This window comes from Tamandua tetradactyla, chromosome 7, assembly GCF_023851605.1.
Source record: "Tamandua tetradactyla isolate mTamTet1 chromosome 7, mTamTet1.pri, whole genome shotgun sequence".
NCBI lineage: Eukaryota > Metazoa > Chordata > Mammalia > Pilosa > Myrmecophagidae > Tamandua > Tamandua tetradactyla.
Window position 1 is genome coordinate 41,247,015 of NC_135333.1, and position 17,644 is coordinate 41,264,658.

General features: G+C 44.7%; 1 protein-coding gene across 3 annotated transcripts in view; it reads right to left on the minus strand.

Moving 5' to 3' along the window:
* Positions 1 to 8,060: 8,060 nt before the first annotated feature.
* CERK (ceramide kinase) overlaps positions 8,061 to 17,644 on the minus strand; it is a 52,385-nt gene continuing 42,801 nt past the window's right edge. For 2 of the 3 annotated variants that reach the window (XM_077169198.1, XM_077169199.1), the window contains exons 10-13: positions 16,109 to 16,185; positions 15,173 to 15,378; positions 14,004 to 14,212; positions 9,367 to 11,921 (exon numbers count right to left, since the gene is read on the minus strand). In XM_077169198.1, coding sequence (XP_077025313.1) covers positions 11,849 to 11,921; positions 14,004 to 14,212; positions 15,173 to 15,378; positions 16,109 to 16,185 — 565 coding nt within the window. In that variant the 3' untranslated portion in view covers positions 9,367 to 11,848. Of the gene's footprint in view, positions 9,204 to 9,366; positions 11,922 to 14,003; positions 14,213 to 15,172; positions 15,379 to 16,108; positions 16,186 to 17,644 lie in introns of those variants that run through there. The other variant, XR_013179363.1, reaches the window with a different exon arrangement.

A 17,644-nucleotide genomic window follows, 5' to 3' on the forward strand; every position in this document is an offset into this window, starting at 1 on the left:
TGGGAGACTTCCACACACTCCTCTCCTCCACAGACAGGACAAGCAGATAGAGGATCAACAAGGAAACAGAGAATCCGCACGACATAATAAATGAACTAGACCCAACAGACACAGATTGATCACCCCAGAACCCCAGGACACACACTGCTGTCCAGAGCTCATGGAATGCTTCCAGGATAGCCCACATGCTGGGGCACTAAACAGTATCTAGTAAGTCCAAAAAGATTGAACCACGCCAAGCACCTCCTCTGACCACAGTGGAGTTAAGCTGGAAATCAACAACCACCAAAGAATCAGAGCCTCCAAAAATATATGGAAGCCAAACAACACCCTTCTAAACAATCAGTGGATCACAGAAGAAACTGTGAGAGAAATAAGTAAATATCTGCAGATGAATGAAAATGAGAACACAACACATCAAAACTCATGGGATGCAGAGAAGGCAGTGCCAAGGGGGAAATTTACAGCTCCAAACGCTTACATTAAAAAGGAAGAAAGAGCTGGTGTTCACAGTGGCATTTTTCACAATTTGCAATGGATGGAGGTGGTCAAAGGGTTCATTGACTGATGAGCAGAAGGGTGAGCTGTGGTGTAAACATAAGACAGAACATGGTACAGTTACAGAAAGGAATGAAGTTGTGAGGCATGCGACAAGGTAAATGAACCTTGAGCAGAATAAGCCAGAACAAAAAGACAAATAATCTAGGGTCTCATTTAGAAAATGCTTATAAGAAAATTAGGGCTTAGATCTTAAGCTCTTAGAGCAGTCACATTTATTCCTCAGTTTTAACTGTTATTTCTAAATTCTGAGATGCTGTGCTCTTGTGTATAACCTGGCATTTCCCTGGAACTCTGAGCACATGTGTGGCACCTAACACTCAGAATTATAGTTCTGCAGCTCTGAAAGTCAGCAAACCAACTGTTACAGAAACAGAAAAAGAGATCAGACTTCAATTAGAAATATGAAAGAAGCTGATCTGGTTAGTGCTAAGGCAAATCAGAATACAAGGTAAAGGATGATATTGTCTGTATTTTCAATCTTTAACTTCTGTGAGACCAAAGGAAGAGTTTTATTTTGTCCAAAATTTAAATTTTCTGTAGCACACAATCTAACTTAACCTGTCTGATCAGTTTATTTAAACATCCTAATTATGATGGAGCCTAAAGTAGGAATGAGATCTTGTTATTCCATATAGCTTAATATGAAAACTTGATACATTCCAGAGTATTTTTGGAGGAAAACAAAAATTATTTACAAAGTCCCTTGAGGGACTGGAGAAAAAATATGGAAATATTAAACTTCCCCACCTGGGAAATCCCTTATATTCTCTCAAGCATTAGGGACTCCCAAATTAGTAACTGAGCCCTCAATCATGAGGCTTGCCCTTAAGAAACTTATTTCTGCAGTGGTGAAGCTAAGCCTACTTATAATTAATTATGCCTAAGAGTCACCCCAAGAGAACCTCTTTTTTGCTCACGTGCCCTCTCTCTCTCTCTCTCTCCACCATACTCTGCAAATACACCCATTACCCTAACCCCTACATGGACCTGGCAACCTGGGACATGACTCCTAGGGAGGAGCCTGGCCCTGGCACTGTGGGACCAACAATGCCTTTTTGTGCAAAAGGGATCAAGAATGAAAGAAAATAAGGCTTCAATGGCTAAGAGATTTCAAATAGAGTTAAGAGGTCATTCTGGAGGTTACTCTTTTGTAAGAGTGAGAACCTTACTCTTTTTTTAAAAATTATTTTATTATTTAAAAAAAACAATTACAGGAAACACAAACATTCTTAGTATATGCTCATTCCGTTCTACATATATAATCAGTAATTTACAATATCATCACATAGTTGCATATTCATCATCATGATCATTTCTTAGAACATTTGCATCAATTCAGAAAAAGAAATAAAAAGACAACAGAAAAATAAAACGAAAAAGAAAAAAAAAATTTTACATACCATACCCCTTGCCCCTCCCTTTCATTGATCACTAGCATTTCAAACTAAATTTATTTTAACATTTGTTCCCCCTATTATTTATTTTTATTCCATATGTTCTACTCGTCTGTTGACAAGGTAGATAAAAGGAGCATCAGACACAAGGTTTTCACAATCACACAGTCACACTGTGAAAGCTGTATCATTATTCAATCATCTTCAAGAAACATGGCTACTGGAATACAGCGCTACATATTCAGGCAGGTCCCTCCAGCCTCTCCGTTACATCTTGACAAAAAAGGTGATATCTATTTAATGCATAAGAATAACCTCCAGGATAACCTCTCCACTCTGTTTGGAATCTCTCAGCCAAGAGAACCTTACTCTTTTGAAATGTTCAGCCAGATGCTGCAATTTGCCAGAGTATGCCAAGCCCCAACCAAGAGTGTTCCTGAAAACCCCAAGAACACCTTGGGTTCTATCTAAGACACTATAAATGTTTTACCCAGTAAGTTTCTTTTTTCAGAAGATTAAAACCTCCAGACTGTCCCTATACCAGATAAGTCGTGAAACCCAGAGGCACCAGTCTCTGCAAATACATCAACCAGTTTCATTCTTCTATCCCATAATGTTGCTACTCTGTGATGGCATGAGGAAGTTAGAATGGCCACTGCCCAAATGCCCATGAAGACTGGGAGAAGGATCAAATGAGAGGGAGGAGGTGTAACTGAGAAGTTAGGATTGAACAAACGTTTATGAGTACTGAATCATTATATTGATATTCCTTTTTAGTTGCTAGTGCATTGGAACGGCCAGAAGGAGATGCCTGAAATTGTTGAACTACAACCCAGTAGCCTTGATCCTTGATAACGATATATAACCATATAGCTTTTATCTTATGACCACATGATTGTAAAAACCCTGTGGCTGCTATCTCCTTTATGCAGTGCATGGTTTGATGAGTAATAAGGAAATACATGGAAAAAAACCAAAAACTAAAAAAGTAACAATAATAATGGGTAGAACATCCAGATAGAAAATCAATAACGAAACAAAAGACTTGAACAACCCTCTAAACCAGCTAGATCTAACAGCCATGCACAGAACACTGCACCCAGCAACAAGGGAACACGCGTTCTTCCTGAGTACACATGGATCATTCTCTAGGACACACCGCATCTTAGGTCATAAAACAAGTCTCAATAAATTACAAAATACTGAAATAATACAGGGTACCTTCTCCAATAACAAAGGAATGAGGTGAGAAAATAACAGGGAGAAAAGGAGAACTCACAAATATGTGTAAATTAAATTAGGTAGTGTGTGCGTGTATAACCTGACAAGATGATTCTAATAATTCATTTGGAAGCAGAAGAGGCCAAGAATAGCCAAAATAATCCTGAAGAAGAATGGGGCTGGACATGTGGCACACGCAGGGAACCTTTAACACCGTACTAGGATGACAGTGGTGCAGGTGCAAGGACGGGGAAGTGTGCGGCAGAGGGGAGCAGAGAGCCCATGGAAACGGGATTTGTGATGGTCTTGGAATTGCACGATGACAATCTTTATGCCCATCTTTATGACACTTGGTAAGAACTATTTCCTCAACAAGGCACAACCACAAACCATAAAGGGAAAACATAAGGGATCTGACATTAAAATGAAGAACTTTTGTTAATGAAAACATACCATTACAAGAGTGAAAAGACAAAAGAATGCCACATGTCGACTGACTTCCAGGTCAAGATGGTGGCTTAACAACGTGCGTGTTTTAGTTCGTCCTCCAGAACAACTACTAAATAACCAGAAACAGTACATAACAGCTCCTGGGGCCATGTCAGTGACCAGACACACAGCGTACCCCAGTCTGGACCAGCTGGACCAGCTGCGAGCACCCCCCAGAACCGTGAGTTCCCAAAGCTGCGGCAGCCAGTGCCCCCCCCCCCCCCACAGGCCGCTTCCCAGAGAGGAAAGGGAAGGACTTTACCAGCAGCAGGGACTGGGCATAATCAAACGCCAATTGTGGCACTAATTAACAAATTCTGACTACTAAAAATAGGCCCCCAGCTTAGGTGAACCTGATCAAAGCAGAGGTTGCTCATTTTTGCCCCAGCTCCAAGGGGGCAGGACTGACAGAAAAAGGGGGGGAAAAAAGAAGGAAACAGAGGTTTTTGTGGCTGTGTACCTACAAAGGCTTGACTGCCTCTGGATACAGTGGCAGGACTTTTCAGGCTGCAACTGCCCCAGGCATAGGCAGAAGTGAGCTCTTTTGGGGGCTTGTCTGGAGCCTGTGCCTTCCCCAGGGGAGGGGTGAAGCCCAACTCAGGTGGAATCCCTCCATCAAGGAATTCAGACACCAGGGCTTGGTAATTTGAAGCCATTAAAACCAGCCTACAACCTCTCTGTCTCCACCACACCCCCAGCAGGGAGAGTCCGCCAAAGTTAAAGGTACCGCATCATCTTATGCTGGTGGGACCTGCAGTCAGACAAGCATCACATACTGGGCAAGATAAGAAAAACAGAGTCCAGAGACTTCACAGGAAATTCTTTCAACCTGCTGGGTCTCACCCTCAGGGAAAACCGACACAGGTGACTCTTTCCTCCTGATAGGAGGCCAGTTTGGTCTGGGAAAATCTGGCTGGGGTATATAATATCTAAGTAGACCCTCCTAAGTGTGGGGGGAGGGGGAAGGCACCACACAAGCAGGGCAAGAAACAAGAAAACAAGAACTGAAAAATTCTCCTCTGTTAAACAAAACTTAAGCTAAAGGTCCAGATAAAGCTGAACGGAATGTCAAAGAACAGACAGACAACAAATTCATCCAGCAAGGAAACCCTAGATAAAACAAGTGAAAGCAATCTCCCGAATAAAGTAATTAAGGTAATTAAATGCCTAGACATCAACAAAAAATAACAAATCACACTAGGAAAATTGAAGCTATGGCCCAGTCAAAGGAACAAACCAACAATTCAAATGACATACAGGAGCTGAAACAATTAATTCAGAATGTACGAACAGACATGGAAAACTTCATCAAAAACCAAATCAATGAATTGAGGGAGGATATAAAGAAGGCAAGGAAAGAACAAAAAGAAGAAACTGAAAGTCTGAAAAAACAAATCACAGAACTTATGGGAATGAAAGACACAGTAGAAGAGATGAAAAAACAATGGAAGAAATGATGATCATGCATCTATGTGATGATGTTAAGAATTACTGATTGCATATGTAGAATGGAATGATTTCTAAATGTTGTGTTAATTTCTCTTTTTTTTCTTTAATTAATAAAAAAAATGGAAACCTACAATGGTAGATTTTGAGAGACAGAACATAGGATTTCAAAACTGGAGGACGGAACATCTGAAATCTGACAAGAAACAGAAACTATAGGAAAAAAAATGGAAAAATATGAGCAGGGACTCAGGGAATTGAAAGACAATATGAAGCGCACAAATATACGTGTTGTGGGTATCCCAGAAGGAGAAGAGAAGGGAAAAGGAGGAGAAAAACTAAGGGAGGAAGTTATCACTGAAAATTTCCCAACTCTTATGAAAGACTCAAAATTACAGATCCAAGAAGTGCAGCGTACCCCAAAGAGAATAGATCCAAATAGACATACTCCAAGACATTTAATAATAAGAATGTCAGAGGTCAAAGAGAAAGAGAGGATCTTGAAAGCAGCAAGAGAAAAACAATCCATCACATACAAGGGAAGTCCAATAAGATTATGCTCAGATCTCTCAGCAGACACCATGGAGGCGAGAAGACAGTGGGATAATATATTTAAATTATTAAAAGAGAAAAACTGCCAACCAAGAATTCTATATCCAGCAAAACTGTCCTTCAAAAATGAGGGAGAAATTAAAACATTTTTAGACAAAAAATCACTGAGAGAATTTGTGACCAAGAGACCAGCTCTGCAAGAAATACTGAAGGGAGCACTAGAGTCAGATACGAAGACAGAAGAGAGAGGTGTGGAGAAGAGTGTAGAAAGGAAGACTATGAGTAAAGGTAAAAAGAAGGAAAATTAGTTATGACATATAAAATCCAGAAGGCAAAATAGTAGAAGAAAGTACTACCCATGCAGTAATAACACTGAATGTTAATGGATTAAACTCTCCAATCAAAAGACATAGTCTGGCAGAATGGATTAAAAAACAGGACCCATCTATATGCTGTCTCTACTCAAAGGACACGAGGCCAAGGACACAAATGGACATTTACACACCAATGTTTACAGCAGCATTATTAACAATTACCAAGGGATGGAAACAGCCAAAATGTCCATCAACAGACAGTTGACTAAACAAACTATGACATTTACATAAGATGGAATATTATGCAGCTGTAAGACAGAACAAAGTTATGAAGTATATAACAACATGAATGGACTTTAAGGACATTACACTGAGTGAGATTAGCCAGAAACAAAAGGACAAATACTGTATGGTCTCACTGATATGAACTGACATTAGTGAATAAACTTGGAATATTTCCTTGGTAACAGAGACCATCAGGAGATAGAAATAGGGTGAGATATTGGGTAATTGGAGCTGAAGGGATACAGATTGTGCAACAGGACTGAATATAAAAACTCAGAAATGGACAGCACAATATTACCTAACTGTAATGTAATTATGTTAAAACACTGAATGAAGCTGCATGTGAGAATGATAGAGGGAGGAGAGCTGGGGACATAAATGAAATCAGAAAGAAAGATAGATGATAAAGACTGAGATGGTATGATCTAGGAATGCCTAGAGTGTATAATAATAGTGAAATGTACAATGTACAAATTTTAAAAATGTTTTTGCATGAGGAAGAACAAAGGAATGTCATTATTGCAGGGTGCTGAAAATAGATGATAATTAATACTTTAAAATGTCACCTTACATGTGAAACTAAAGCAAAAAATGTTTGTTACAAAATTTAGATTTTGACTAGAGCATTTCCTAATATAACTCATGTAGATAGTTTGATTGAATGTCATAAGTATTTGGAATCTCAGGTAGGACATGAGATTTTGTTGGTTTGTCCAGAGTGATGCCCCGATGAATCCCAGAGTGATTTGATCAGTGACTGGAAAGGTATTTGCAAGCCCCCTTCGGGGAATGGTGAGAGTGGGGAGAAATTCAGCTTCCCCAGGTTGAATTCTTGATATTCTCACAAGCAGTGTGGACAACCAAAGCTATAGGCTGAGCCCCAGTCTTGGGGTTTTTTCATATGAAACTTAACCTCACAAAGGATAGGTCAAGTCTACTTAAAATTTAGGCCTAAGAGTCACCCCCAAGAGAGCCTCTTTTGTTGCTCAGATGTGGCCTCTCTCTTCAGCCAATATGATGAGCAGTCTCACCACCCTCCCCCTCTCTGCAATGACTCCCAGGGATGTGGACCTTCCTGGCAATGTGGGACAGAGATCCCGGAATGAGCTGAGACTCAGCATCAAGGGACTGAGAAAAACCCTAGAATGAGCTGAGAATTAACATCAAGGGATTTAGAGAACCTTCTCGACCAAAGGGGGAAGAGTGAAATGAGACTGTCAATGACTGAGAGATTCCAAACAGAGTTGAGAGGTTATCCTGGAGGTTATTCTTAGGCATTAAGTAGATATCACCTTGTTGTTCAAGATGTAGTGGAGAGGCTGGAGGGAATTGCCTGAAAATGTAGTGCTGTGTTCCAGTAGCCATGTTTCTTGATGATGATTGAACAATGATATAGCTTTCACAATGAGACTCTGTGAATGTGAAAACCTTGTGTCTGATGTTCCTTTTAGCTACTATATCAATAGAAGAGTAAAACATATGGAATAAAAATAATTAATAGGGGGAACAAATGTTAAAATAAATTTAGTTTGAAATGCTAGTGGTAAATGAAAGCGAGGGGTAAGGGGTATGGTATGTATAATCTTTTTTTTTCTCTGTTATCGTTTTATTTCTTTTTCTAAATCGATGCAAATGTTCTAAGAAATGATGAATATGCAACTATGTGATGATATTAAGAATTACTGATTGTATATGTAGAATGGAATGATATCTTAATGTTTTGTTTGTTAATTTTTTTAATTAATAAAAAAAGTTAAAGAGTGAAAAGACATCTTACAAAATGAAGAAGATATTTGCATCAAACATAACTGACAAAGGGTTCGTATTGAAAATAATCCTTTGCTCAATGAGCATAAAGACAAAACAATAGAAAAAAATGGGAAGAAAAAAAACTTCACAAATGGGCCTTAAGCAAATGCAAAGATGTCCAGTTCATCAGTTTTTAGGAAACACAAATTGGAATCATGAGATACCACTTCACAGCTCATCGTAATAGAACTATTAAAAATCAGGTAAATGCCTGCAAAGATGTGAAGTGAAAGAACTGGGGCCCACCGTGGGCACACACCCTGAGCTGGAGGTGGACGGAGGGTGTGGCAGCCCGGGTCTAGAGCACTCACCTGGAAGCCTCACACATGCCCCGTGCAGCGTGGGTGAGGAGGCTGTTCTCAGGAACACGAGGGGAGGTGTGTGGCTGGGGAAGGAAGAACCGCAGCTGTGTGCATCGACATGTGCAAATTCCAAAACACGCTAAGAAACAAGTGACAGCCAATGGCACAGGGACGAGGCCTTCTAGAGCAAGTCAAAACCTGTAAAAGGAAACACTGTGCCGTGGGAGACGACGGCTGTCGGGAAGAAGCAGAGGAGTGAGGGTCTCATGTTACAAGATGCTGCAACCTCCCATGGGCAGCAGAGGGATTCGGTCAACACGGGGGCTCTGGGGGCAGTGTTCCACTTCTCGGCATGGGTGGGTGGGACATAGTTCGTTTTATTCATTTTTTAAGGAAATTTATTGTGGGAACATACAGAACACAAAATTTCCAGTTTTCAAGCATACGGCATGGTGTTGGTTCCACCTACAAAGCACTACCATCACTGCCACCCGAGAGCAAACCTCTGCTCCCTGGAGCCACCTCTCCACTCCCCCTCCCCAGCCCCAGATCGCCCCTGCTCTCCTCTCTGCCTCTAGCAATGGCTTATTCTTTATTTATATAGTGAGACCTAAGTGGAATCATACAACATATATGTGGAAATCATGCAATAATTGTCCTTCCACGTCTGCTTCTCTTGCACAGCATGTTTCCAAGGCTCATCCAGGCTGTGGCGTGCATCCGAATTTCCTCCCTTTTGATGGCTGCATGATATCCCGCTGCCTGCAGAGCCCAAATCTGGTCAACCCATTCATCTGCTGATGGACATTTGGGTTGCTTCCACCTTTCAGCTACTGTGAAAAATGAGAGATTCCAAACAGAGTTCAAAGGTTATCCTGGAGGATAAGACTGCCATTTCAGTCTTATTCATTAAAGTATACATGTATGTTTTCATAAAAATACTCTGCTTTGAAAATGGCAGCAATTCATAAAAGAACAGGAAAAAAAGCCAAATTCTGCTCAAAGTAACTTTATTTTTGTCTTTTCAAACATATCAGATCAGATACGTCATTATCTAATCTTGAAACCAGCAAGACTAGAAGGAAAGTTAGCAACCATCAATACTTCCCAGTCACACGAGATTGTTTTAAAGAACAAAGTCAAAACTTTGCCTATTGAGAAGCAGGACTGCTTCTGCTGCACTTAATTCCTCGTGAGAATAACCAAGAATAAGTTACAGAGCATAACTGCTGCCTTTACTTCTTTTTTTTTGCACCAATGAGCCACAAAGGAAGTTAAAACCTAGATAACTCATTTAAATGATCCTAAATTTTCACTATCTAACCATCATTTATTTGCTTTTGATTTTTTTTTTTCTTTCTTAAAACTCCTGGAGTAGGGGGTTGTTCCAGCTAAAAGGCTTCATGAAAACCAGAACCTTTAATGAGGGACTGCTTAAGGGTGACCTCCAATCGGGGAAGGATTATCAGGGTACTCACACAACTGGAGTCACACAGCACCCCAAGAGCAGTCCCCAGGGCTGCTGTTTTGAATGCCAGTGGGTGGCTGGCAAATGTCACTGACTCCTCCCAGGCTGGCAACAGGGCAGAGCGCCCACTCTTCTGGCATGGGCCAGTGCTTTAAACTGGCAGTGGACCTTAGGCCACCCCAGGGAACTGGGGACATTTGTCAGGGGCAATGGTGATGGGCTTGGCACCTGCTCAGCCTCCTGCAGGCACCTCTATGAGCATGACCCCTGCCAGGAGCTCCAGGCCCTGCAACACGTGGTGTCCCCAGTGTGGGGACAGGCATCGCAGTCCATGTTTAAAGGGGGCCAGGCTCACACTGGGGGCTGAGTGCTGAGGATGGAGATGGCCAGGCATGGTCTCATCTTCCTGTCCAGACTTTTTGTTCAAATGCCAATTATTAAACCATTCGATACCCACAATCACCTCTAGTGACGTGGCCCCATAAAAATCCCTTTAAGCTGCCTTCTCATCTGCCTCGATGGACCACATGGTGAAAGAGGCAAGTTCATGTAAACTTCAAGCTATTAAATTGCTATAAGAGGATTCAAAAAACAGATGATGCCCATTAAATGCTAACTGGCTACCTGAATCCATGGGATGCCCCGCTCCTTTGGGATCCTGCAGCAGTTGCTAAAAGAGCATTCCATAACAACCAAGCCATGGGTTTCCTCTCATTGCAAATGAAAGTTTCAGCTGCATCTTCTGTATTTTAAACATATTTTATCAGATCTACCAATATGCATAAAACTTAGACAACCATGTAACCAACACAAATTGGAAAGGATGGGATTTCGGAGGAAGGCCTTCAGGGAAAGAACTCCGGCGTGGCCCGCTTGTGTGCTCCAGCAGGCAGAGAGCACGCGCTCTTGGTTTAGAGGACACAAACAACAAGGCCACCATTTACAATCTTCTGGTGTAAGAGGACAAGGTGCTCAATAAATATGTAGAAATAAGTATGATGATAAGAAAAACAGATATCTAGACTGTTTGTGCAGACATCAAGCCTGCACCCGGCCACCCACACTGGACTCTGAGGAGTGGCCACTGCAGGGGGTGGGGGAGCTCTCATTTGGTTTGGAAAATAACAGCATTTCTAGAGTGAATTTTTCACCTACTGAATGCCAGCTTCTCTCCATTCGTCCATATAGTTCTAACTATATTACCTACTTTGTATTGCTACAAAGTACCCATATTTTAAATTTAAAACAGTTCAACTTGCCAGTGCTTGACAAACAGCCCCTCTGCCTGCTCTCAGGGCTGGAGCCGACCACCTGCGTGGACAGGGCTTGCCTTGGGAACACTGCTGGGCTGAAGCCAGAGCTGGGTCTGAGAGAACTGCTAGGCTTAGGGCCCTTCTCCTCACTGACGCAGCCCCCCCCTTGTGAGGTGGCACTAGAGCAGGGCTGTAATGCACTGGAGCTGCACAGTGCACTGAAGACACAGCAGCAGCATTCTGGTCCTGAATCACAGGAAGGGAGAACGAAGGCCGAGAGAACTGTGACCTTCCAAACCCTTATCACAAACAACTACAGAATAAGTCCTGCAAAGCTGATCGGGGTGACCTGGCAGCTATCTCATGTCCAAAGGGAATGACTTCAGAGGAAACTACTCATATTATAATGTTCCTAAAATTGCTGCAAGAGAGCCACTAAATTGGGACTTTGAAAACCTGCACTGTGGGCATGGTTAAAATCTACAAAGCCAATGCCCCCAAATCAACGTGTGCTGTTGGCTGAGAATGAGCTCTGCAAAATGCCGTCCAAGGATTTACATAGAACTTAAACTGCCAAAGATGTACACAAAATTGTTGACAAAAGATATTTTTTCTCAAATCCAGATTTAACTATCAAAAATAAATTTCTAAATTTGAATGTATACATCAACATAATTGGTCAGCAGTAACTGTCTTAAATAATTTTCACGCTTCCCCAAGCTTGGCAAGAAGGTGGACAACGGGCAGTGGTGTCTCAGCTGAGTGGCTCCTGCTTAGGATTCTCCTCGATTCCTCGAGCAAAGAGGTGAACCAACTGGCAGTGGACCCTGTGGAGACAAATGGCCGCATGGTGAGACCTGTGTGTCCTTCCACTGACCGCCACCACGAGCCCGCCCACACCTGGTCAAGGTCGGGGGCACAGGCTTGTCCACGATGGAAGAGTCGGGGTCACTTGGGGGCTGCCCTGGGAGAGCAAAGGCGATCCATGGCCAAGTGGAGAAGACCCGGGACGTGAGCCAGCCCAGGGCCAATTCCAACACCTCCAGTGGCTGCAGAGGACCGCGTGGCTTTGTTTCCTCAGTAGTAACCCAGAGCAAGCAAATCCGAGGCTGCGGGGCAGGGAGAGGATTCGGCACAGGGCCGCTCCCTGCATGTCAGCTGTGAGTACGTGGAGTCCACAGACGCAAGCAGAGCCTTCAGTGGGCCTAGACGCCGACCAGAGCTGGTGGCGGAGCAGGTGGCCAGACCTCAGGGGGGGACCCCGCCCAGGTGGCTGAGGGAGGCTAAGGACCCGTCCGGGGTCTGACCTTCTACAGCAACCAGCTGTGGGATGTAAGCCCAGAGGGGCCCAGAGGTCACAGGGGCCCTTGAGTCCTGCCCGCAGAGCCTCCGTCTTGCGTTCATGACAGCAAATTCATGAGAAACATTCTAGTAATAGAACACCCACAATTATGACATTCCCTGGCCTAGGTACTGCACCAATATGTAGGAAATATTTCATAAAAGAATATCCTCCCAATTTTCACAGCACCCTATTTTGTTAGCAAATATGAAAGCCAGCATAACAGATAACCCCATTTCCTTAGGCTGTGAAACAAATGGATGGAAACCCAGTGCCCTCCATGTCCGAGACACTCACTGGTTCTGCTGGGCCCTCTGACCGCCTGCCTCCTCAGATGGTGCCGGGCAGCCACTGTGCTGGCCCAAGCTCCCTTGCCCCCACCTCTGCGTGAGCCATCTGGTAGCTGACGGCAGAGCCTCTTCGAGCCGCAGCTGGGACGAGCACCTGGCGGCTGAACAGATCACTTCCAGGGGGGTCACGAGACCGCTGTCCTAGGCTCCGTGGCTGGCCCGTCTGAGGGGCCGCCCTGCACCCACCTCTGGGGATGCGCACAGGCCACGGACTCACTTTCTCGCCAACTTCCTCACCTAATCCACACCCTGAGGCATTGTCAGTGAGGCTCCATTTCATTAAAGTGCACCGAGACTCTAAGACATCTGCAAAGTAACCAGGCTGGCGTCCTTCTAGAATTTTCTAACTCCCTACAATTTACCAACTTGCTTGTAACCTGTCTTTCCCAATCAGTGACCTTAGATTCTAGTAGAAGACAATTTTCCTAGAACCTGTATTTCACCTGGCTATGTAATATGGTCCCTTGCTTTACTGAATTCCAATACCAAACGCACAGGACCCTGCCAGGCTGGGAAGAACACTGCCCCTCAGGCTCGGCCCAGCCTGCTTGGAGGACTGGACTTGGGCAGGAAGCTGCAGGCCGGGTGGGCTGGACACAGTTCTGCTGAACCTGGCCGGGCACTTGGGGGCTCTACCCTGTCCCCCAGGAGCTGGCCAATATTGGCTTTAGCGCCCACCCAGCGAGCTAGTGAGGAGTGTCTCCTGGGCCGCTGCATCCAGGCACGAGGAGGGACCTCTGCAGGTGCCCCTGCCTGCCGCACTCAGCTCCCTGGGCTTCCCTGGCCAGGGCGGCCTCCACGAGCCAGGCACCTGCTGCCCTCCCTGTCCATCTCCCAGCTAACCTCAGGGTGCGCCTCCTGGTCCCGGGGACCGCAGGCCCCTCCCTGCACTCAGCCCTGGGGCTGCCCCTGGGGATAGGGCTCTGTGAGGGCCAGGATGGTCTCCCGCAGGGCTCATGGAGCCCAGGACTTAGCCGGGGTTGTCTGTTTGAGTCAGTTAGGAGAAGGAGAGAATGCCAGGGTGGAGAGGCCAGTACTGGCAATGGGCAGAGAAGTCAAGTCAGAGAGGCTTCCGCAGCAACGACAGCTTTCTGCAGGACCACACACACACCGAGTGACCACGTGCCCCACTAGCATCTCCCCCAAATCAGGAGGCCGTCGCCTCATCCGACCAGGAGACGGGTGCACTCGTGGACGTGGACTGGCGTGCCACCCACCTGACCTCGATGGCACTGCTGCTGAGCACCTCCCCGTCACAGTTCCAGGAGCTGCTGGGCATGGAGCAGCAGCAGGGTGGCCGGTCGCTGCAGATCTGCCCAAGCCGCTTCTTTCCACCATCCTGGAGGTCACTGTCCTCATCTTCTAGGGACTTTGACGTGAACTGGAATCTCTTCACACGATAAACTTCAACAAAAGTGAAGTCGAACTGCCAGGAGACAGCAAAAGGGAACATTAGGTGCTTTAGAACACTGTCCAGGAGGGTGGAGGGGGGATGTCCCAAGGGCTAGTCGCTCAGTCCTCACAGGATGCTGTCTCCACCTTGCCTCCTGGGGAATGTGCCATCCACACAGTGCCTCTGAGCTAATTCCTGCTGACTTAGCAATTAGGAAGCAAAGCGCCTAACCTCCCAGGTATGTATCTAAATGGCTTTTAATACTTTTTGAACCCACAACTCATCTACAAACAACTTTTTAAAGAAGTCTGGTAGCTAATTCAGTGATTTGCAGAATTTCCTGCTGTTGTTTTAACAAATGCGATTTAAAGATAATATTGCACCAGATCTTACATCTAATTTAAATAAAAAAATAAAATCAACCAGCTCTCTTGGTGTTATTAGACTGAAAAAAATTCTTCCTTTACATTAATGACAACAGCACCTGGGGCTCTGGAAGGGCTTGTGGAAGTGCCTGAGCAGAACATATGCCTGGGAGCCTGAAGGCTTTATTTTATTTTATCTTAAAGTTTTTAGATTTAATTTATATATATATACACACACACACATACATTTTAAACATTCTCAAGTTCACAATTCAGTGACATCAATTACATTCACAACTAAAGATTTAATTTCAACTGTCCTTCGAGAACAATATAAAGTTTCACTGAATCAATTTGTTTGGCTTTTAAATAAAAGAGAAACAACAGAGAGAGCAACGCATAAATTCACACCTTATAGTTTCTGTGCTCAAAGATGTATAATTTACATTAAATTTTACAAGGAGAGACCATGACCAAGAGTTCAAAACCAGTGAAATGGAAAAAACAAAACCCAACAGAAAGCCCTGCTCTCCTCCCCCTCTGTGCAGGCCAGGGCCCCTCACGGGCAGTCAGGACGGGCTGCACGTGGGCCCCGGCCCCAGTGGCCACGGGAAGGACACCTGTTTACCTGGTCACACTGGTTGGTGTGCCTGACGAGAAACCTCAGGAAATTGAACCTGGAGCACTTCCGGATGAGGACAAGGTCCGAGGAGCCATCCCCCAGGTGTGCAGCTGGGGACAGGCCTTGGGGACTCCGGGGGCAGGCGCAGGACATGTTGGTGGCGTTGATGGCCAGGAACTTCCCGCAGACCACCTTCCACTCCTCCACCTCCTCTGCAGGGAAGAGAAGCCACGGGGAGTGGGCGCCAGTGCCCGGGCAGCAGGCTTGGACCCCGCGCCCTAAAGGAGCAGCTAAGCCTCTCAGGGCTTCCCGTGGGCTGCTGCGCATTGAGGACAAACTATCTGCCATCCACCTGCGGAGGTTCTGCGCTGCCTTGGAGTACCCTGAGGCCACCCCTTCCCTGCCCGCCTCACAGGGTGACTGCTGGGCAGTGACGGACAACAGGGGTCAGCACCAGGGTCTGCTGCTTGTTTCAGGAGGCCCATGGGCTAAGAGTGTTTTTCACACTTTTAGGTAGCTGAGAAATAGCAAAGGAAGAATAATTTGTGAAGTGAAAATTATATGAGATTTAAACAGCGAGGCCTGCGCATGAAGGTTTTATCGGCACACGCCCTGTCCCCCTTCGTGTTTTCTCTGGCTGCTGTTGTGCTGCACAGACAGGGCTGCGGGGCTGGGGGGAGGGGCGGCTGCCGACCCGGCCTACAGCAGAGCGGAGGAGCCCTCCACACGCGCCACGACCGAAAATCAAAGGACTGTGGAGCCCCTGGAAGTTTTCACATCCACTATCCCTGGAGGTCTGTGTGGGGCTGACGAACTCAGATGGCAGCACAACAGAGAAAAAAGAAAAGGACAGCAAGAAGAGGCAGTGCACAGAAAAACTGCAGACGTTTTAACATTCTAAATCATCCCATTAGAGTATTGAGTCTGCTTTAAAGAAATTACCAGAGTTGTCTAAGCCGTATAATGATTTTTTCTGCTCTTCCTCCAGCTGTTGCTTGCTTTGCCTGCAAACAAAGCACCTGAAAGACAAGAGCAGGATAACCTTCCCTCTAGTATGTATATTTAACAATGAAACACATACACTTAGCACGTAAAAACACTTTCTTTTCGTAACAAAAAGCTCAACTGCAAAGGCTTCACTGAAAGTTTTTTCTGCTTATTAATTTGAATTCTCAAAAGTAAATCTACTTTTATCCACATGTTCTTTAAAATGTGTAAACATTATAAAAAGTAAAAAGTATGACATGAGGACACTTGTGCTGTCACAGTGGAGTCATATCTGTGTTGCCCTGTGGTGGCATGGCACTAACTGGACCCGAGGACCAGGGGACCGAGCTCCACCGATGCATTCCCTGGAATAAGAACTACTTTACTTTCAGATAACAAGGCAATGGCTAGCAGATAAGCAGCTCAGCCCAGTTACCAGGAGTCAGCCATCCATCTGGAACACATCTGTGGTCTTGGGTACCACTGGAGTCACACTGTCAAACAGGATGTGCATTTCCCTGGCAAAATCAGCTCCTCAATCACTGACTTCAAGGATGCAATGGATAAAGCAGCATCTGCCTCTAGATATTTTCATTTTAGGGTTGCAAATTCTTCGTGAAAAGAAGGAAGGAACTCAAGGGGTGGCTGGTCTTAAGAGTGAATGGCTTCCAACTCTGCAAGTAAAATCATTGCCCTCCCCACTACATGGGACATGACATCCAGGGGTGAAAGTCTCCCAGCCAATGTGGGACATGACTCCCAGGGATGAGCCTGTTCCTCACACTGTGGAATCGATGATGCCTTCCTGACCAAAAGGGGAAAAATGTAACAACATAAGGTATCAGTGGCTGAGAGAGTCCAAATAGAGTCGAGAGGCTACTCTGGTGGTCACTCTTATACAAGCTTCAGTTAGGCATTGCTACCTATCATAGCTTGCCAAACCCCTACCAAAACCATTCCAGCCAATCCTAAAGAACACTACAACTTCCAGATGGGTCCCTGGACCAGATAAGTCCTGAAATCTAGAGAGCCCAGCCTCTCCAAAACATCAGCTAGGTCCATCCCTCGATCCCATATTATTGACACACCTTTCCAACAAGAAAAAGGTAGAATGAGCAGAGCCCAAGTGCCCCTAAAGACTAGGAGAAAAATCAAAGGAGAAGATGGAGTTATAACAGAGAAGATAGGATTTAACAAATGAGTCTGAGTACTGAATCATTATATTGACATTTCCTTTCTCCAGTGTCTTGGAGCAGCTAGAAGGAAAAAACCTGAAACTGTGGAACTGTAACCCAAACCAAATTCTGAAATCTGTTCTGCAACTGTTACAGTGTGCCTCGAAAGTTATTATTACTTTTTGTATACATGCTATTTTTCACAGTTTAAAAAAAAAAAAAATAGAGAGTGAATGGTGTAAAAGGAAAGGAAGATCTGGAGTATCTTTCAAAAATTCAATTCACCTCCACATCCTCAGGCACACAGAGCCTGAGA